The sequence below is a fragment of the Pinus tabuliformis genome, chromosome 8 (assembly GCF_031772625.1).
Source record: "Pinus tabuliformis cultivar Carrire ecotype Pingquan chromosome 8, CPIR1, whole genome shotgun sequence".
Classification (NCBI taxonomy): domain Eukaryota; kingdom Viridiplantae; phylum Streptophyta; class Pinopsida; order Pinales; family Pinaceae; genus Pinus; species Pinus tabuliformis.
In genome coordinates this window covers 1,906,595,130-1,906,617,595 of record NC_142294.1, presented here as the reverse complement: position 1 = coordinate 1,906,617,595, position 22,466 = coordinate 1,906,595,130, and the positions used below count along the sequence as shown (strand labels likewise).

Below are 22,466 nucleotides of genomic sequence, written 5' to 3'. Positions count from 1 at the left end.
GTAACAATTCTTCTTACGAAGAAAACCCAAATAGGAGAAGCCATTATCAAGGGAGGATGTCTTAAATGGGAGGAAAGTGACAACTTCAGAAATAATATGATCCAAAGTGTTGTACTGTAAAAAGGAGGACTTATTATTGCTAATCTCCATGCTAGTCGCAGAGCAGGAGGAGAGGAAAATGTGATGATAAGAGCCCCGTTCAGATTTTGAGCCTTCTCCAAAGATCAGCACATCATCCACAAATAGTATATGTGTTATAATAAGTGACTTAGCAATCTTAATCCCTTTAATGTGTCCCTTTCACTTGGCCTGGTTAATCATCAGACCGAGACCCTTAATGATAAGCAAGAAAATAAGAGGGGATAAGGGACAACCTTGCCTCAGTCTCTTGGAATAAGGGAAAAAAATTGTAGGAGAACCATTTAAGAACAAAGAAACTTGCAGGAGACACACACCCCATAATCTAGCTTGTCATCTTTAAATCAAGCTCAATCCACAAAAGTAATAACCTGAGAAAGTCCCAATTGACTTGGCCATATGTCTTGACCAAGTCCAATTTGAGTATCATATATTTGGGTTTCTTTGTCTTGATGGAGTGCAAAGCTTCTTGTGCCACTCTAATGGCATCCTGAATCAATCAACCAGGAAGAAAGACAAATTGTTTACAGGTAAGCAGCCCAAAAAGTTTGTTCTTGAGTTGATTGGATATGACCTTGGCTATAACCTTGTAGATCAAGTTACACAAGGATATCAACTTGAAATCATTATAAGTGAGTGGATTTTAACATTTAGGAATAATGGCTATAAATGTGGTATTAATTTCCCTAGAAATTGATCCCATTGTTCTAGATTCCTCCACAACCTGAAGAATATTGTACCCTATTAAATCAAAAAATGCTAGATAGAGTTCAATGGTCCGTCCATCTGGTTCATGACTTTTGTCCTTGGCAAAATATCTAAGGACCAATTTAATTTCATTTAATGTGACCAAACTACCCATCATCACAGAGTCATTTGTCGAGAAGAACCGAGGAAAATGCGTTGTAACATTAAGCTGAGATTGAATGCAATTGTTTCTAGGGTCCTTGAAGAGTTTGTAAAAATGATCCTTTGCAACCGTTTCCAAATCCTTCTGAGAGTAAACATAATTACCAACATCATCTTGAATGTCCTGGACTAACTTTCTAATCCTCTGATGATTGGCGAAGTTGTGAAAGAACTTGGAGTTACCATCTCCTTCTTCAACCCATATAGCCTTGCTCTTCAATCGGAAACATTTTTCCTAAGTTGTTAGGAGTTGGGATTTCCTCTATGCCAAAGTAACAGGTTGTTGCTTTATGGGTTCAGGAAAACTTGAGGATAAGAAATAATTTTGACTTGAATTTATGGTCGATTCGATTTCAATCAATTCCCATCTTTAATCAAGTATATGTGACCTGACCCACCGTTTAACATGTTGTTTGAGAAGAGACATTTTATGCACCCAGGTTTCCATAGCGGACATGGATGAATTTGTCTGAAGGATTTTCCAACATGAATGGACCAAGGTGGTGAAGGAGTCCTCCTTAAGCTAATTGTGATTAAACTTAAAAGGGAATTTGGAGGGGGTAGACTGAAAGTCTAATTGAAGAAAGATGGGGAAGTGGTCAAAAATAACATTAGACCAAATCTAGGATCAATATCTACCCATACAAGTGGCCAATGAATCGGAAATCAAAAAACGATCTAGTCGTTTTGCATTTCCTTCTTTTCCCGATCTCCCATTTCTCCAAGTAACTGCAAGTGGGATAGGACACACATCAATGAGATTGGAGTCTTGTAGGATATGGGAGAAGGCAGGGGAAAAAGGATAAATTTTGGCATTGGTTCCCACGTACCTCACTGGCCGAAATAGTGAAATTTAAGTCACTTGTAAGAATAAAGGAGCGTTCTTGAACCATACCACTGAGTTGAAGTTTCTCCCAAAAGGCCTCTCTATTATCATAAGGACCATAACAGTTGACTAAAATAATGGAGTGGTCCAGACCCTTGAGAAAAACATCCATAATAATCCCAAACTTGGAGATATAAGGTCTAAGAGTCGTATCCCGGGGGTTCCACATGACTGTGGGACCCCCTGAGCGACCCACTACATTTGTTGTGCAAATATATCAATCATGACATAATTTGTGCATAACCTCCCTGGCTTTGTCCAATGATAGCATGGTCTCCTGAATATAGAGGATAGAGGGACGATGAGTTTCAATCAATTTGTAATGGGCATGAATTTTAAGAGTCCCTCCCACTCTCCCAATGTTCAAAGACAATATGATCACGGAGAACCTCTAAAGGAGGGATACTCAGCTCTAAGGGCCCTTCGAGAAGAGGAAACAATAAATATATCCTTAATAGTACCACCCAAACTAGCTCCTTCACGAGCCATATCTTTTTTATTATGCTTCTCCTTTTGAATAGTAACATTTTGAAATGAAAAAGAGGGCTCCACAAATGGCTCATCACCAAGTTGAGAAGAGGGGAAAGAGGGAACATGAAATAAATTAAGTGAGTCTTTATATGATGGGTACTATGAAGGGGAGTCAGAACTAGAAGAAACCCCTTCAGGGGATCAAAACTCGGTCGAGACCGAGACGAGGGTAGAGGTTTGTACGACTGACAGGGATGTATAGAAGCAAAGAGAACATGGCTATTGAAAACCCGACCGAGAACAAAGAAGAACATGGGTAGCCCCCAAACCTTAGGACATGATTGACACAAAGGTTAGAGCCTGAAGAATTATTGATGTAAGGTGTAGAAGGACCATTAATAGGGAGAGACTGTGTTTGATGTTCAATGGTTGAATCTATAACCCCTAGATGTGTGGAATTAATATTGTTAAATATATGATTATTAATAACAAGATTTTCAAGTAAGATAATGTCTTATGTGGATAAATACTATGCACCAGGAAGTGAAGAGGAAGTCTCAAAAGTATAGAAGGTCAGGTCTCTCATGCCACAACCTCCAGTGCTCATTCTATCTGTTTGAGCTCAGCTTTTGTGCCCCCTCTATAGTCTATAATTGAAGTGCAACCTTCCCCAGCAGAGTCCTGCATAGTCTAAGAAAAATTAACAATTGTCATAACCCTCTCATAAGAAGAAATCATCTTCGATACCTCTTTCCAGAACAATGTATCCTCAAAGTTCCCATAAGTCATGCAATGTTCTAGACCCTCAAAACTAGACATAGAAGAGGAAATAATTTTAAGGTGGGGCTTGGGATTCTGGGAGCCCCAAGCTTCATGAGACCACATGCCATAGAGACATTGCAGCTAGTAGATTGAGTACCTTTGTCGACCAATTGAGAGTTGGGAACCCCCAACTTAGCAGAGGTATCACAATTTTCCTTTATGTGTCCTAGCATGCGACAAATGATGCATATGAAGGGGACTTTCGAGAAGTCCAGTCACTGGCAGAATGAACGACCACCATGGGAAATCTCAAGCTTGGCCGGAAGACCCTAAGTTGTGTCCATCTTTGCCAAAACCCATAATATTCTCTTATCGAAGGCTATCAAAGACTTGTCCTCAAAGTAAATAAACTTTTCAATGTTGTTAGCTACCTGCATGAAAATATGTAAGGTCCATAGATCCAAGGGAAAGGCAATCAACTTGACCCATAAATAACATGAATTGGGTTTCTTTGATATATGGTTGAAGCTTAGATGCCACCTTTGAACGCACAAAGACCCACGACCTAGAAACTAGGGTTTATGCATTATCAAATGAAGATCACCTTCAACCAAGAAGTGAAAATGAAACCAATTGTTCATGAGTAGGTTGATAGTTGGTGTATACCCCAACAAGGGTTTCCAGTTATCTGTTACCCAAGACTACACATACGCCTTGCAGAGAGAGATATATAAGAATTTACCCATAAGGGCATGGGCCTAAAGACTAGAAACTCTGCTTGAATCCAAATCATCCCCCAAGGTGAGAGATGGGTTAATGTTTCACACCCCCAGTGCTTTCAATACACATTTTGACCCCCGAAAGGACTCCCATGAAGGTAGGGAGGCAAATGGCGACAAATCCTAACAATATTGTTCTTCACCTCAATATGTCATCTATTGGCTACCTGAAGCCACACCTGAAAATCGATCTGAGATAATGAATGTCATAAACGAGGACCCCATGTCTAAAATTATGCCCTAGGGAGCTCACAAAACCATAAACCAATGGAAACTAGAGAGAGGAATGTTCATGAGAGATTTCCAGCAACACGGACCCATAAAAGAACGAGAGACGAGGATGGAAAATATAACCACCCAAAATAAACAAACCCCATAAGGAACCCAACAGAAAACAAAGACATTTGAGAGAAGAGATAAGACGAGGCAAGAGTGCGACATTGTATCCAGGGACTGCAATATCCTTAGAAATCCCGAGATAGAGGTCAATGGACACCCCTATCAGGAAACCCTCATCCCAAGGTCACCCTGTTTTGGGGGACGCCAAGAATCTTGTTTGTAAGCCATCAAAACCCTAAACCAGACTCCATCATACAACATAAACTTATAAGCGTATATCTAACTTTGATCTATGTAATTTTTGATATAAAAAATTGAACTTTACTTGATAATCTAATTGTGATTTTTTAATCATAAAAAATGTTTCTATTTTCAGTAAAAATTTATAATTCCTACCGCATTTTGCCACTGTGGAAACCAAACTAGTGGCACAATACATTTATTCTTGTTCCAAAAATAATACTATATACTTCAATCCTAACTCTATACTCGTTGTATAAACTACAGTCCAAATAGAACCTACAGTTCATATTAACAAAATGTGCTCAAATATAGAGAAGTACAATATAGAAGCTAAATAATAACAACTCACTTTGAACCAAAGAGTAATGAGGGATGGAAACTTGAAAACATGAGGTTTCCTTCCTCGTCGACTATGTCCCCACGCAGAACATCAAAGCCCAATTCCTCCACTTCCACAATAGTTTGTATCTTGTCGTTACCCTACACGAGCCATGCCACAAGCTTTGACTGAAAGCATAAACATGAGGCCAGGGCCTTCCCCAAATCTTGAATTTTCCTGAGTGCCAACAATTCCAATGCTCCCTCCTCCCTCGATAGGAAAAAGCCAACATAGGCGAAAGGTCACTCGATACAGCCAAAGCGATTGCTAAAATGTGCAAGACCCTATCCATCTTACATGGAGGGATTTCCTTATTGAATGCCATATAATAACATTTGATGGATCGCTCATGTGAGTGCATGTCCATTAAATTCAATTGTGAGTTAGCGGACTTGGAGCCTCCACCTCCCTCCCTAATGTGGTTGGTTGACAACATAGTGCCCTGCCATCAATGCCCTTGACACATTTAGCTCAGATATCACCGTGATCGGGTGTAATTAACTAAAATTATTATTTATAATATATGTATGGTTTTTTTACTACTTTCAAAAGTTTTATTATTAAGATACTGTTTTTTTTTTAAGTTCTTTATGATGTTAATTTGAAAATTTTATATTTTTTAACTTATATATATGTATAATTTTATTCATTTATAAAAAAATACTTTTTAAATTCAAAAGCATAATAACGCTAAGTAAATATATGAAAATCCTCATTATACTCAAGCTTCCATAATTTGGTTCTCTAAATTATTTAGACTTTCCTTGGAAAGGGACTTTTCATGTTCATTAAGCTTTTAAAAGACATGTACGAAAGAAATAGATTGAAATTAGCTAGCTAATTTCTTCAAATGTAAAGCAATGTTGTGTAAGCTTAAGTTTTGAACCTAAATATCATCTTTCATCCATTTGATAATGAATGTTAACTTTATGAAAATTGACAATCCATTATGGATTTCAGAAAAAATAACATAACATAGAGTTCACCATAGTTATTAGTCCCCAAGCCTAAGTTTGCCTTGCCTATAAAGAAGTTATGACATATTTACTTTATTAATTGTTAAAAAGAATTTTGATGGAAGAGTTTACAATTTTTTACAAAAAGATATTCATAAATATAATTTTAAAATAATAAAAGAAAAACAATAGTTTATACACAACATACAAAATATTTTTTTTTAATGTTTTAATAGCAAAAACCAATAAACTTGCAGTGAAGTCTTTTTTTAGTGATTATATTTGCTAAATTGTTCATATCCTAATATATAAGAATTCCATAATATTTATTAACCCTAAGATGTTATTCATTATTAACTTATGACTCTAATATTTCAATCTACAATATATTATAATATGCTAACATCATTAACTAAAATAAACCCAAAAAAGCATGTAAGTATACATTTTTTTTTGAAGGTTACATTGCAACCCTTATCAAATTTTTGCATTGACATACACCCCTGAAGACCCCATTTAGGAATACACATATTTTTTTTTATCAATTTTAAAGTTACTTATGGTAAGTGAGCTAAGATTGAGCCCTCTTAACTATCCTCCGCCACCTTTTCCTTTCACACACACAAATAATCATTATTTACACCAAGCTTTCATCAATTCTCTCTTGCATGAACATCGATCAAGTGAAATTTACTAATCTAAAACTTACATTATAAGTAAGTTTTTCCATATAATCATAAACAACTCATTCGATAATTTCTTCTCTAAATTAGTTTTATAATAAAATAATATGTTGATTAAGGAAATTCACATACATTTTAACCAAATCTTGTAAGCAAGAAACTGCAAGAATTGTTACATTTGAAAGATGAGACTCAATCCAATAACAATAATTTATCTAGCTCCATTCTTAACTTGCACATTAAAATTACCCAACCAAATTTCCATTAAACTACACATAGGGTACTCTCCCTCCCTTAACTCCCTTGCACTACATCAAATCACCCTAGAAAAAACACTAATAATAAATCATGATATATATCAATGGCTATTATTTGCCCATCGTCTCTAGTAAGCATGCACTATATAAACAAATCAATCAATATTATTTTCGCTATTATTAGATTTAAAATGGCTTGGTTGGGTCTTCATGCTTTCATCAACTCAAGCTCCTATAATTTCTAGTGACATTTTGGCAACATTTTAATATTTTCAGGATAAGTCTCAAATTCCATGGACCCACTATTTCAGGCAAAACAAGGACAACCACTTAGTCTTCATATAAAGTTAAACAATTTAAAAAAAATTAAAATTATGGATATGTCACTAGCCTAGGTTTTAGTTTGAAACTTTTCTTATTTCTAAAAAATCCTTATTTTTTATTTTCAAAAGTCCTCGATTCTTATTATTCACCCCTATTTTATGTGAGAATTTTTTCTTAATATTTATTTAAAACAAATTTAATTCTCCTTTTATTAAATTAATTTTATTTTTAAAATTATCAATGTAAGATGATGGATTTTAGGCTGAACCAGTACCACTATGGGGTAATGTGTTTTATCTAACTTAAATCTAGTAAAGATATAAGCTTGTTAGGGGAATAAGTACTCCAATTTTTCATTGAGACCCCTATCCAAACATAACTATGACACGTGTCTCTCCACATTAGAAATCCTTTGAATATGGATGCCATCTATACTTGATTCCTAAATATTATACATACCTATAAGAGACTTTGCATCTCATATTAGATAAGGTAGGTATGTCATATTTACCCTTCTCATCAAACTCATGTGCCAAGCTCCTTAGTGCATCCCACACCCATATGATGGCCAACTGGTAAGGCTTAGCCTTACCATACATCACACGAACACACATCAAATTACTTTGCTCAATCAATCATCAAATAATTATATATAAGTTATGCAATTTCGTTTGTTACCCATTTTAGGGGAATGCCACCCTACCTCCCATCTCAGAGTCCATCTCATATGCACATGTTTCATCAAACTATGTGATAGGTTGCATGTATCATTCACAGTGAGAATTGTTTTGTAACTTATCAAATCACAATCATGATTAATTGTGCCATTCAAATAAGAAATTTAGCACTAGTAAAGTTTCATTTAACATCGAGAACCCTTTTCTGGTTCACACAACAACAACTCACTTTTAGAGATATTAGTCTTATGTGCGTTTATAATAGTTCCAATCATTCCAATAGTTAATAAGATGGTATACGAGTTGTCATAAATACCTAGAGTAGCCCACCAAATCAAGTCCACAAATATAAACATAAAATCTCGACATTATATACATTTCCATCCTACAACTAAGAGAGAGCCCCGTACTCCAAACATATTTATCATGAAACAAATCAACCATTAAAAACTAATAGACATTCAAATTAACATAAAAATCACATGTTAAGACTTTTACATAATAACAAACCAAACCTAAATTAAAAAACAAAAATGCCAAACATTACATATCTTACCATTTATTATTTTATTTATCACCTCACACACACCACGCTTCTCACACATTATTTTATTTATCACCTCACACACACCACTCTTCTCCCACATCAAAAAAAACCTTCAACACGAAAAAAAAAGCTCAATAGTTATATTATGATTGTCCAAAAAACATCATGAAAAATACAGTAATGAGAATCATGGGAACCTTTGATTTGAGAAAAGAAAGAAGGCATAAGATCTCCAGGAGAAAGGATATGTGCCTCCTAGGCAGATCTGCTTCATGGCAGCCATGAGGAAAAAGATGTATATTGGGGATATCTTGATATAGAAAAAACTAATAAACAGTCCCATGAGCCAGAGTATGAGTGATCATTAACCAATAAATGAGACAAAGGATGGGGAGAAAAATTCCTATCAGTGAAGTTCTCATAAAATAGTGAAAGAAGAACCCTGCATAGAAAAGTCTTGGATCTGGTGGGAGGAGTTGTCAACTGAAATCAGCAGCCTTCATATTCCTTGCGGCACTGACAATCCCTTCTTTGACAATGCATCAACTCTCTGGTTTTTTCCTCTGTCGATGTGGAAGATTGTGTAGTCCTTCCTGTTAAGCCACAAAGCCTCAAGCCTGTCCAACCAGCAAGCTAGGTGAATATTTTTAATGCGATTTTTGGACAAAACATGGTCAATGGTGACTTTGGAGTCTCAAAAAATGTGAAGGTTTTTCAGACCAAGGAAATCAGAGAAAATGAAGAGACCAACCAGAGCCATGATTTCCGCTTTGTTATTGGTTCCAGGTCCACCATTCTAATGGATATCAAAAGCTTGACCTTCCACTGGAATAATATAAAAGCCACAGGTGCAAATGTCTAGTTGAGCAGCGCCGTCAAACAAAGCATAAGGATATTCAAATTTATCTATGGGTCGCTGATTCATTCCATGCTTGATTTTGGGGAGACGGGGCTAATCAAGCACATCATATAGTTGAAGGATAGATTCGAAGACCAATTTAATCGGGCTCCTTTTGGAATCAAAGATCAATTGATTGCGCCATTTCCAGATGGTCCATATGGTGATCAAAGGGATCGACTGCTTCTTGTTACACATGTTGCTCCATATATAGAAGGCCTCGAAGATAGTAGGCGAGTTGGCATAAGTGAATCCAAAGTGTGCAAATACTTGCTGCCAAATCAGTAGGGATTGGGGACATTGTTGAAATATGTAAACATTGTTTTCAGAATTCGATCTGCAGAGGGGGCAAATAGCAGGTCCAAACCAATGACACCTCTGGAGATTCACAAGGAAACACAATCCATAGCTTATTATATCCATTTAAAGACCATTATCTTTATCAACCAACTCATTATTATTGGAATTTATAAATGGATACCACTATAAATTGATATCACCACCGCTAGCACACAACATAAAAAATACTTAAAATCATAAATGATTCCTTAACCCCCATTGCAATAATGTTAATTTTCTATAAAAAATAGCACACAACATAAAAAAATAATCTTAAAATCATAAATAATTCCTTAACACCCATTGCAATAATGTTAATTTCTCTCATTATGTTACTATCATCATAACTACCCTTTTGAAATATTTCCTTACAATGCGGCTATGTAAGGACTTTTAGTTCCAAAGGGCTAAGGACTACCACTGAACTCATCACCAACATTGTAATAGTGAAAGTAGATAGACTCCTAATAGTTATAATATAGCTATATGTTTAGGAATAATTATATAATATAATTCATATACATGCCGTAAAATCGGCCATGAAATTTTGTCGGGATGTTTTAAGGAGTGGTCGGCGACCTTATGCCATTGACGGAATCTTCCTTCGTGTTATGTTTATGGAGGAGAAAGCAATTCATTATTTTTGGCTTGTGCGCTCAGGGGCTGGAGCAAACCCTCTGCCTTGCAGCGCAAGCACCTCTTCAAGGATCGTGAAATAATATATTTATGTACAATATGCAATTTTCAATTCTATTATTCCCAGTCCTTGCATAACCCACCAAATTCCTACCTAGATTTGGCGGGTGTCGAGCCTGTAATTGGCGGAGGGGGTTATCGGCTAGCGTGATTCGAACCCTTGTACAGGTCTGTCCTCTGAAATTTTTTAAATACGTTTTTAACTACGCAATTTTTTATTTCTCTGTTCGATTTTTATACGTGTATTGGCTTTTGAGAGGGGGTTCGAGTTTTTATGGAGAATTTGCAGAAGGTTTTGAAGTTATTTTGGCGTTAATTAACACTGGGGTTTTGTATTCCGAGGGTTTTGTCAGGGAATTTGATTGATTTAATCCACCATGGGGATTTTCCCTTATGGGTTATTCATCTGTTTTGGGTTTTCTTTTAATGGGTAATCAAGGCAATGGTTTTTTAAGGCTGCGTTGTTTGTAAGGCACACTTATTGTTTCGGCCCTCGATAAGGGTTTTGTTTTTATTTGTTTAATTACTTTCCTTTTTCTTCTTTTAATTTGTTAGAATGCTTGGTCTTTTGGTTCCCAGTTAGGGTTTTGGGTTATAGGCACTCTTCTGAAATCTGCTTTAATTGGATCTGGATGTTAGTTTTATTATATGCATATCTCCGGAAATTTTTAAAAATTTCTCCAGCTTAATATTTCTTTGTTTTTTCAAATTGCCTTTTTTCTCTGGTGATGCCTTTAGTTTCATTTTATGCGCTAGCTGTATAGCTTATAGGAGATGCTTTGGCACTCCTATGGCACTACAGGAATGTATCTCTTCCATCAAATGCTTCCAGAACTTGCATATGGACTAATCTGCTAATTGGCCACATCATCAGGCAACATGTTCTTTGTAGCGATTTAACCTCTGGCTCTCTGAGAAGGTTACCTACTTGATTTATCACTCGATACATATTCAATTTGATATTTGTTATATGGTTCCCTATTTTTGTGATCAGGTAACATTACCCTTCGGAATTTTGTTTCCTGCTATCTGCATCCATTGTGTATTTAATAGATTGTGAGTTCTTAATTGGATTTCAAACCTAGCTAGACTGCCCAGCCATATTCTGAATGTGTTTCTTGACTAATTGTTTTCATTTGATTCGAGCATTGCTGGGTAACATTACCTTGGATGGTTTACAGTTTGGTTTATCAGGGTTATGTGGCTACTGCAGATTTGTTCCCAGTTTACTTTGAGAACTTTACGAAATTGTTTACTAGAAGCCTTGTTATGTTACAGATTTATGGACAATGACTGTCCCTATGGAGAATTCGCCTACTCAGATGGCAAAGGATGCAGTTCAGCGCCGCTATAATAAGGTATGATTCCTCTTTTTTGTTTTATATTAGGGTGCAGTCATTTGTGGTCCACCTTGCTTTTCAATGCATGTGTTCTTATACGATCTGATATTTGTGTTCTACTGCATTTTCAACATTAGATCGGTTAGATATATAAAATGCAGTGGCTAGGTTTGTACTTTTAATTCATTGTGTATTTTATGCTGGTTAATTTCCAGGCCATTGAATTGGAACAAAGGTTGAGAAATTCAATCCAGGCAAAGACCCCATCTGATCCCAATATTTGGGGTCAGATGCGTGAGAATTATGAATCTATAATACTTGAAGATCATGATTTTTCTGAAGCACATGAAATTGAGCATGCACTTTGGCACTTGCATTATAAGCGAATTGAGGAGTTCAGAGCTCGAATGCGAAGTGCTGCAATGGCAGCTAATAGTAACAATCCATCACAGGGAGGCAAAAGTGTTGTGAGGCGAGATCAAATTCATAAAATCCGATCTGTTTTCAAAAGTTTTCTTTCTGAGGCAACTGGATTTTATCATGAGTTAATTTTAAAGATCAAAGCCAGATACAGATTTCCGGTTGATTACTTTTCTCATCAAGGTGAAGATTATTTGGGATCAATAGAAGATAAAACCAAGTCTGTGGATTTGAGGAAAGCTCAAGTTTCTTGTCATCGTTGTTTGATATACTTGGGTGATCTTGCCCGCTACAAGGAACTTTATGGAGAAGGGGAATCTTCAGGCCGTGATTTTTCAGTTGCAGCAAGCTACTATGTGCAGGCTGCCTCACTTTGGCCATCAAGTGGAAATCCCCATCATCAGGTTTGATCTCAATTTGTGGGTCTGTTCTTGTTAGTCTTTCTTAGTTTATCTGAATCTGCCTCCAAAGTGAGCAAACTAAAGTATTAATTTGCTGTGGAAAGTAACTGGACGTATTATTGTTATATTACTGCAGCACCTATTCTAGAATTAATTTATCTTTGTATTATTAAATCATATTGATATCAAACTATTTGCCAACATTGAGATATAGCATTTTCATCTTGTATTGTATCATTTTGTGGTTTACGGTTTCCAGCTTGCAATACTGGCAACATACATGGGAGATGAACTTGTTGCAGTCTATCGGTATTTTCGAAGCTTGGCAGTTGAAATTCCATTCTCAACAGCAAGAGACAATTTGATTATTATATTTGACAAGGTACTTGTCTTTCTTTTTCTGTGAAGTAAATCTGATTACAATGAATATAATTTTTATCTGGTATGGCTCTTCACCTAGGTGTTCAAGGGCTGATGGTAGGCAGTGGTATGTTCGTTTAGTGTGTTATATTTTTAGTCTCTTGAAGATTATTGTTACTATTTAACTTGCAAGAACAACAGTTTGCTGCATGAATCAGAGATGATGGATCTTTCTCCATATCAAACATTTTATTACTGTACATTAGGTTTACAAATTGTTGATTGTCTTGCATTGACCATTTTATTATTAGAGCCAATTCTGTGCATGCCCATCAATATCTTATGAGAATTTCCAATTTTAGTTTGGGCTTTATTCTTCCATAGTGTATGCTAAGAGCATTTTGCTTGCTCATTTCTTTCATCTATTGAGGATTTAGTTTGATTTGTGTTTCTACAGAATCGTCAGCATTATTCTCAGTTGCTTCCTGAGATGGAAGTATCGGTAACCAAGCAGACCCCTACAAAAGGTGCTGGTGGGAGAGGAAGAGGGAGAGGGGATGGGAGGTTTTCCCTTAAGGATCAGAAACAAGGGGCAGCCATATCAAAGAGAAAACAACTTAATATTTCAGAGGTTAACAAGGCTTTTCGAATTTGTTTCGTTCGCCTTAATGGGATTCTCTTTACACGCACAAGGTATGCTCTGTTTCAAGCTTTCAACTTTTCAAGCCAGTTTTGACATTGTGTTTGGTGTTTTCCTAGTTCATAGATGCCTCTTTACTTATAAATTTCAAATATTTTTAATTGCCAGCCTTGAGACATTTGATGAAGTTTGTTCCTCTGCAATAAATGAATTTGAGGAGCTTACCAAACCTGAACTCATTTCAGAGATGGGGATTGGTTTGGATACATTGGTCAATGGCTCAACTTTTAGTGGACTTGTGGTTCTTCAGATTGTGTCAATTCTAATATTCACAGTTCATAATATTAGTGAAACTGAAAACATAAGTCTGTCTTATGCGGAAATTTTGCAGCGATCTGTTCTGCTTCAGAATGCTTTTACTGCTGCTTTTGACTTTGCGGGGCACATAATTAGCAAATGTGAGAAATCAGATGATGTTTCCTCTAGTCCATTTTTGCCAGCAACACTAGTTTTTATGGAATGGTTGGCTTGCAGACCAGATATTGTAGCATGTAATGATGTTAAAGAGAAGCAAGCCAGAGCAAGATCATCTTTCTGGAGTCATTGTGTCATATTACTTAACAAACTTTTGGTATTTGAATGTCTTCACCAAGATTCCAATGGAAGTAGGGTGGAAGGTGAGATTGCATTTGCTACTCCTAAGAGGTATAATGAGGAGGAAGCGAGAGGAGGGGGTGTTGCATTGTGGGAGGATTTTGAACTGAGGGGATTTCTTCCATTGGCCCCAGCACAACTTGCTCTAGATTTTTCCAAGCGACATTCTTACAGTGGATTTGCTGGAAAGAAAGAAAAGAACATTCGGGTTCAAAGGATTCTGGCAGCTGCAAAGGCTGTTGCAAATTCAGTAGAAGATAGAAGGTATGGAATATATTTTGATGCAGACTTGATGAAGTTTTGTATTGCTGGAGAGGTTCCTGAATGTAAGATTGAAGACCAGTCAGAAGCTGTCAAGCCTAAAGTCTCTAATGCCATGAATAAATTTGATAATGTTCTACGAGAGACTGTATCCAATTGTGCAAAGCAAGAAGCTTCTTCATTTGAAAAACCTGTGTTATGTGCTTCAGGAGTTACTACTGTGAAGGCAGATTCAGATAAAGAAGAAGAAGAAGATGAAGTAATTGTCTTTAAACCCACTGCAGCAGAAAAGCATTCAGAGTTAAATATTGCTTCAAATTCACAACAGAACCCTGTTGCATCTTCAAGTATTCAGAATCTGACTCCATTGTGTCTTCCTCAAGAACCTCAGCAAAGCTTCTCCAATTTCCCCCCTCCAACTGACTTGCCAATACAGATTTCTGGGTATTCTTCAACATTGACCACTGGGACAGACCTTTCTTTGGGGGCATATACAACTCCCCATGAAGTTTCCCAATTATTTGAGAGTTCTGCAAGTTCTGCTGATCATTGGTCAACTGGTATTGGAACATCTACTGTTGGGCTAACCAATTGTCTTGAAAGTTGGGGTATGAAAAATTACACTGCACCATTTTTGAATAGTCATGCAGGTGTCACTGGCTTTGGAAATTTTAGTCAACAACCTGTTCAGCAGATAAATCATCTCCATCCTGCATGGTATAGAGATGATGAAGCACTTGTTTTTAATGGGATGACAAACTTGAATCTTGGTCATCATTTTCAAGAAAATGGATCTTTGTTAAAGTCAGAGCTTCCTGCCAGTACTCTGGGAAAAGTTGAGTCTGTTTCTACACATTCAAATTGGATTCCTTCTCAAAGTTTGTATTCATCAACTCCACTTGGAGTCTCTGTGAGTACTGTTGTTGCTGGCATGTCAGACAAGCCAATTTCCAATGATCTTTCCTCAGCCATGGTTCAAGCAAACTCCGGTCAACCAAAAATCTCCAGTGAACCTCATGTAACAAACTTTGAATCATCAGCACTGTCCAAGGTTGATACATCAACTACCAAAACTAGTATAACTACCAAGCCGACAAACACCCCTAAACTAAGCATTAAAAAAGGACATGTGAATAAACCTGTTCGCCATTTTGGACCTCCACCTGGCTTTGGTCCTGTACCTTCAAGACTGCCAGATAGTTCCAAGGCTGATTTATTGCATTCTAATCCTGGAGTCACCTGTGTAAGTGAACAGATGGTTCAGAGCAATGAACAGCCCCAAATGGATGACTACAGCTGGTTGGATGGATACACACCATCAAATGATGGAGAGAGAAATGATTCACGTATAGCTCAGCCAGGCTATCCTCTTTTGCCTACTAGTGACAATCTAATCAGTGCTGCAGTGAAATTTCCTTTTCCAGGCAAGCAGGTTCCAAGTCTACCAATATGCCAAGATCAGCAATTATATGTGAAGCAGCAGCAGCTTCAATACAAGGCCCAACAACAGCAGCAACATCAAAGCCAGGTGCTTTTGCCTAAACAGCAACAACAGCAGTCTTTGTGGTCTGCGAGGTACTTTGGTTGAGATCCGTAGGTTCTATGAAGCCAATTCTAGGAATGAAACGGTATGTGCATTTGATATGATGATAGTTTTATCTACATTTTTTTGTGCAAAGAATGGAATTTGCCAAGTGATTAATTTTTCTTGTTGAAATTACAATCAGACATTGCATCTCTATTTCTCATTAGATTATATATCTTGCATCGTAGATTGTATATGCATGTACCTTAGATATCTTGCTTGGTAAAAGGGTAGACCATAGATGCTTCGGGTGTTGGACAGGAGTTGAAGAGGTTTCTTTTTAATAGTTGTTTGTGGTTTTAACAGGATACCATCAGGAAATGCTTGTTGGTTGGAGTAATGGTTACTCATGGTTATGCATCAAAGCTTTGACCTTGGCTCATGTTCTCTATCGAAAACTTATGCTTGCTTTGTGGCCTTGTCCGAGCTATAAGTATTTTCCATCAGTGCCCTACAGACCAGGCACAATCAATGGGCTTTTCCTTGACTTTGTCTACCTCATGACCATTATGCAATATATATCTAGATAAAGCTTGATTTGTCGTATCTGACATTTCACCTGGAATTTGCTGGCTTGAATGGTCTTAAAGTGCTTTTATTCTGCAGAGGCTTAGCAAAATCCAGAGGTGGAGATTACCAAGAAAATTATTCAAGTGGATCAGTAAGTTTTGAACTGGAGATATTCACATTGGGTGGATTAATGAAAAAAGTGCAGTGTAAGAAGGTTCGTTAGTGTCCTTGTTCCTTGTTTCACCACTGGTTTCAGAGATTATCAAGAATACTGTCATCACAGTGGAGATTTTGAATTGCAGATGTGAGAATCAAGGGATCTATGCAGTTGTCTTTTGATAATATCAGGAGGACTACTTTCAGTATACACATGGACTCGCAATTCTACTTGGGGTTGTGAAGGAAGCCAATTTTGTGGGCTAAAATGTTGTTGTTGTCTGTTTTGCTTTAATAACAAGGATTTTGATTCAGGGAAATTCTTCAACATAGTATTTGGTACCTGGGTTTCTTCCACTTAGGATTACGAGTGCTGGTAGTAATGCTTCATTGAACCCAGGCACAAGTTTTGGATTAAGGATTTGTTGATAAGCTTCCCTGGTTGTATGCATCTACTACTTTTCATGAAAATAATTGTAACCAGACTGACAATATTTCTCAGTTCTGTTTTATTAGCTTTTCTGGGGATATTAATACTACGAGACATATATTCTTAATAATCAGTATGCTTTTCATATATTCTTAATAATCAATATGATTTTCTGTTTCATTATTGATGGTTGGCTATGTTTAGTATCTTGTTGATCCTTGTTATATCGGTTATTACTTCGAAAATTTGTCATGGAAAGAAGTCTTTACATGTAATGTCATACATATCATCCGTTTGCTGAAGTAGAGATGTCATTGATTCGCTGTAAGCGTTTTAAAATTTTATGCCTACTTGAGAACTCATTTCTTTGCAAAGACATAAAAACACTTCATATTTGGATATTCTTATTTTGACAATGTTTATACTGTGCATTATTCATCTACAGGTGTTGTGTACATCTCTTTAGTTTCTAAATGCAAGAGTACTTAACGTTATCTGTCTTTTGGAAATTGTGTGGGACAGGAGTTGAAGAGGCCTGATATTTTCAAGGTCTGCTCAATATTGACATTGATAGAATAAAAACTAGAAACTTTTTGTCCACTTTTACATTGGCTCTGTTTCCTTAGAACCCTTCTTAATTGAATTCCTCTTATGCAATAAACAACTTACTTTTACCATAGATGGCTTTTGAATTCCTCTTATGCAATAAACAACTACTTTTACCATAGATGGCTTGATTTTGATTATTGTCTTACAACAAGCGTATGGTTGATTTCGAGTATTTTCTTACAACAAGCTTATGGTTTTGAATGGGACATGCTTGAGTGCACAATAATGATAGAATGATTTGTTCTCATGGTGAGGGTGACAGAAAAAATGGTTCTTAAAGTTAATTGTCCTTGAAAAACAGTGAGGAACGAATAAATCCAAGTGCCTCATATTGTTAGTATATTCGCTAACATGCTAAAGAAAATTTATATTTCCTCTCATTTCTCAGCAAATTCCAAAGGCATTAAAACGAAGGGTGATACAGAAAAAATAGTTCTTAATTGTCCTCGGAAAACAGTGATGAACGAATAAATCAGGTGCCTCATATTGTTAGCATATTCGCTAACATGCTAAAGAAAATTTATATTTCCTTTCATTTCTCAGCAAATTCTAAAGGCATTAAAACGTGTTTTGTAATTTGTTGGTTGAAGGGTGGGTGAGGGGAATTGGGGTGAAGGAAAGTGGCATATTAAATTTTAGAAATTTAACATGGTAGGAGGGGAATTGGGGGTGAAGGAAAGTGGCATATTAAATTTTAGAAATTTAACATGGTAGGGTTGCTAATTGCATTGAGGTTTTTTGTTTTTGTTGATTTGATGGTTGAATATTTTAGCCGTTGAGGGTAGAGAAGTAGTTGGATGGTGAAATCTTAGTGTGTTTGGAATATACACATGCATTTATGTGAAGGGTTTGGTGGTTGAAACACTATTTTTTCTACTTTATTATTGTTAGACATTGAATTTATCTTTAGTGGAGGTGATGTAGAGGACTTGTGATAAGTTGTTGACTTGTTCTAGAGGATGCTACATTGTTCTCTGTCGTGATTGGTGATAGTGGATGTTACACTGTTCTCTGTTGTGATTGGTGATAGTTCTATTTTATTGATCATTGATATGGCTTTATTTTTAATTTGAGATGTTTAGGAAGTGTTGTGATAGGTGGTTAATTTGTTTTATTGGATATTAATATGATTTTACTTTCATTTATGGATAATATTGATTTATTTTTAATGGGAATGATGTTAATGATTTGTAATTGGTCGATGATTTGTTCTAGTGGATCTTGATGTGTTTTTCTTATGATATGTGGAGGATTTGCTTCATTGGTCGTTGGTAGGTGGTCTATATTTCAACAAATTTGAGGCATAAGAAGATCGCTGATAGGTGGTTGATTGGTTTTAGTGAATAATGATCTCTTGGATGTTTAATTGGTTTTTGTGAACAATGATCACTTAGATGCTTAGATGTGCAAAATTATATTTGTGAGAATGAATCTTAGAGTAGGTATTATGTTTTATCATGATGGAGTATCCTTTCAACTTTTTGGAGTCATTAGTGTTATAGGTTTTAGAATAAGAGGTTGTTGATTAATGTTGTATTATGTTGTGTTATAGGTTGTGAAATAAGAGGAATCAATGTTGTGTTAGATGGTTTTAAGAGGAGACAACCCCATCAAAAACATTTGACTATGATTCAATGATTTGACTATGATTCAATGAGAGATGAAATCTTTGGAGGAGGGTGCTTCTTGATGTTATCTTCCTTTAGAAAGTAAAGGAGAGTTGGAAGAAACATTGGTAAGTTTGTAGAGTTTACCGTGCTTTTAAAACTTGTTGATGTGTCACCCATAATGAATGGCATGTCGATCATATTGATATGGATGCCTAAGGATTAACTCAAAACAATGTATTAGAGTGACAATGCATGGTGTCTTTGAAGGGTTTCATTGACCAAAGTTGTTACACACTTCAAGCTATAGGGGTTGGATTCCCAACTTTAATCCAACACGAGTAATAGGTTGTAGGATGTGTTGTAAATTTGAAACCAATTTTTTTGATTACCATGATTAATGATGAGAAAAACGAAATGATCTTACCTGGAAATTTTGTATGCATTGTGTTTCTTAGTGAGAACAACCTTATTATTCTTGACAAGTGTCCATCATTTGAATGCCCTTATCTCTTATGACAGGGTCCTACTTTTCTTTACCAATAGAAGAAAAGCATTGTGCCAAACCTTGTTAAGATAATTAGAAATTTAGTAATTAGATGTGATCAACTTGGTCTATCGTGTCTTAAGGTGAAGAGTGTTCTTTTAGTTTGCATCACAATTATCTAATTTGATGATCATGATTATGTTTTGATGGTGTCTTTCTCCTCAATACCAATGACTATATCGTGCCACTTAGCACTCATACAATTTTGTTATGGCTTTTAAAATCTTCTTATTTCTTTTTTTCTTTTATTTGTTCCATTCTTCTTTGCATATGTGCTTTTTTGTGCACCTTGTGATCTCTAGATATTAGAAACATATTTGAAATAGTTTTATTTTTTGTGTATGCTCTTTGCCATGTACTTTTTACATCTCAATAAATTAGAAATAGAGAAAAAAAATTGCATGTTAAGGCTAAATCAATATTGAGCTTATAAAGTTTCATATTTGTATGCATTTTGTTGAAGTTTTTTTGCATGCCAAAACAAGGGCTTTCATGTAGGCATGCACTTAACGGCAAAATCTTTCTTTTTATTCAATTATTTTTGAAAAAAAGCATGGAAATTTATAAATTTTTTGCCATGTGCTTTCTACATCTCAATAAATTAGAAATAGAGAAAAAAATTGCATGTTAAGGCTAATTGAAATCTAATATTGAGCTTATAAAGTTTCATATTTGTTTTTTTCTTAAATATGTATTTTTATATGCATTGTGTTGAAGTTTTTTTGCATGCCAAAACAAGGGCTTTCATGTAGGCATGCACTTAAAGGCAAAATCTTTCTTTTTATTCAATTATTTTTGAAAAAAATCATGGAAATTTATAAATAACGTAACTGTTTTTTTAATTATTTTTTCATACAACTTAAATTTATAAAGTATATTTTCTCATTTATTTTATAAAATTGGGGTCACTTACATTACAAAAGTGGGTAAGGTAGAGAACAAAGAAAATTCATTTTTATGCCCTTTTCTAAAGAGCATAACTTTAACATTCAAACTCCTAGTGCCATTTTTTGACACTATTTTTTTAGATATTTCTCACTAGATGGTTTTTGTTTTTAAAGTTATCTTATCTACATTTCGTAATGTGGCTAGTTCAAATGATTTCTTGCTTGAAATATTTGGATATATCCTATTTTATAGAATATGGTATCAAAGTGTCTTTCAACACCCACTCCCATCATTTTCAAGATCTTGAACCTTTGTCATTGCAAACACTAAAGGATATTCAAATTGTGTTTTTTTTGAACATTTCTTGGTAACTTGAGAGAACTTTTTCAGTATACAAAATGTTGCTTTTAGTTGGAAACCTTTTTCATTTCACTTGAAAAGATTTTCTTTCATTTTAGGATATGACCATTTTTATCACATCTAGAGGTATACAATTTTGTTATGGCTTTTAAAATCTTTTTATTTGTTCCATTCTTCTTTGCATATGTGCTTTGTCGTGCACCTTGTGATCTCTAGATATTAGAAACATATTTGAAATAGTTTAGTTTAGTTTAGTTTAGTTTTGTTTTTTTTATAATATTTGTGTATGTTCTTTGCCATGTACTTTCTACATCTCAATAAATTAGAAATTGGTGGCTTGGGTGTAGGCGATATAGACAAACACCCAAATTCTGATATAATGTCTTCTAACACAGACTGGATTTCTCTTTCTTCTGTTGGGGTATCAATCATCTATTGTTAGACTCACTGTTATAACAATTCCCTTTTTCTCCTTCATATAACTGTTCTTCCCTTTCTAATCACCCCAACCCTTGTTATCTGCACAATTTATTACACAGTCCCTTATCCTCTATCGGGACTAATTCCCTAGGAATTATAGTAATACACTATTGTTGCTTTTAACCGAGGAAATAAAACTCAATAGGGAATTATAGTAATACACTATCGTTGCTTTTAAACGAGGAAAATGCGTTTAAAACTCAATATACACAGGTGGAGTTCTTTTGTTCCAAAGGAACGAAAATACACTATTGACGCTTTAATTTCAAGAAATGCGTTTAACACAATTAACACTACCGGCGGTAACCATTGGCCCTTCCAACGCTCCTTCCTCCGATACGATAACACATGTATTATCGGAGATCGCGATCGACGACTCCAATATTCTAAAGACGTGCTCCTCCCGCTCCGACCTGGCGATGCGATAACAATCACGGACTCGATAACCTTTTCACTCTTCTTTATAGTGTTTCGGGGCCCGGCTGTCGGAGTTTTGGACTTTGGCGGTTTAGCTCTATCCCACTCCCACTTAGCGATGCGATAAAGGTTTCGGACCCGACGAGGGTATAGTCCAGAGGTGATAATATTTCAAGTCCGGAACTCTGTTCTGACTAAGTATTTTCACGATTTCCTGTGTAAAACAGAGTTTTGCCTACGGAACTCTATTAAGCAAATAAAGAAGCCAGACTCGCCAATATGAAAGAAACATAGGTTAAAGGCTTCAACCGTCACGTTAGTTGGAAATATTAGACCAAATCATTGATATAAAACTCAGAAGAAAAGAACTGAACTGATACACGCATACAATTACCAGTTTAATAGAGAACCATCAATTCAAATGCACAAAGAGAGGTTTTCGAAGATGACAATGTCTCCGGAATCGGCTAACTCAGAGAAGTTTCGTTATTTCCTTTAAAACATAATAGATAAAGCTT

General features: G+C 35.8%; 1 protein-coding gene across 1 annotated transcript; it reads left to right on the top strand.

Annotated features, from left to right (window-relative positions):
• The first annotated feature begins 10,156 nt into the window (after positions 1-10,156).
• On the top strand, positions 10,157-16,989 carry SMG7 (Telomerase activating protein Est1). The gene is made up of 7 exons (XM_089374738.1): positions 10,157-10,451; positions 11,562-11,641; positions 11,839-12,447; positions 12,704-12,826; positions 13,262-13,497; positions 13,613-15,987; positions 16,251-16,989. The coding sequence occupies exons 2-6, from the start codon at positions 11,573-11,575 to the stop codon at positions 15,945-15,947; spliced, it is 3,372 nt and encodes a 1,123-aa protein (XP_089230864.1). The 5' UTR covers positions 10,157-10,451; positions 11,562-11,572; the 3' UTR covers positions 15,948-15,987; positions 16,251-16,989.
• The last annotated feature ends 5,477 nt before the right edge of the window (positions 16,990-22,466 follow it).

Excerpts from the sequence above, each read along its gene's own strand:
- SMG7 (XM_089374738.1), top strand. The coding sequence starts at position 11,573 with ATGACTGTCCCTATGGAGAATTCGCCTACTCAGATGGCAAAGGATGCA. Across the intron at positions 11,642-11,838 it reads TTCAGCGCCGCTATAATAAG|GCCATTGAATTGGAACAAAG; the intron begins GTATGATTCCTC and ends GTTAATTTCCAG. Across the intron at positions 13,498-13,612 it reads ATTCTCTTTACACGCACAAG|CCTTGAGACATTTGATGAAG; the intron begins GTATGCTCTGTT and ends TTTAATTGCCAG.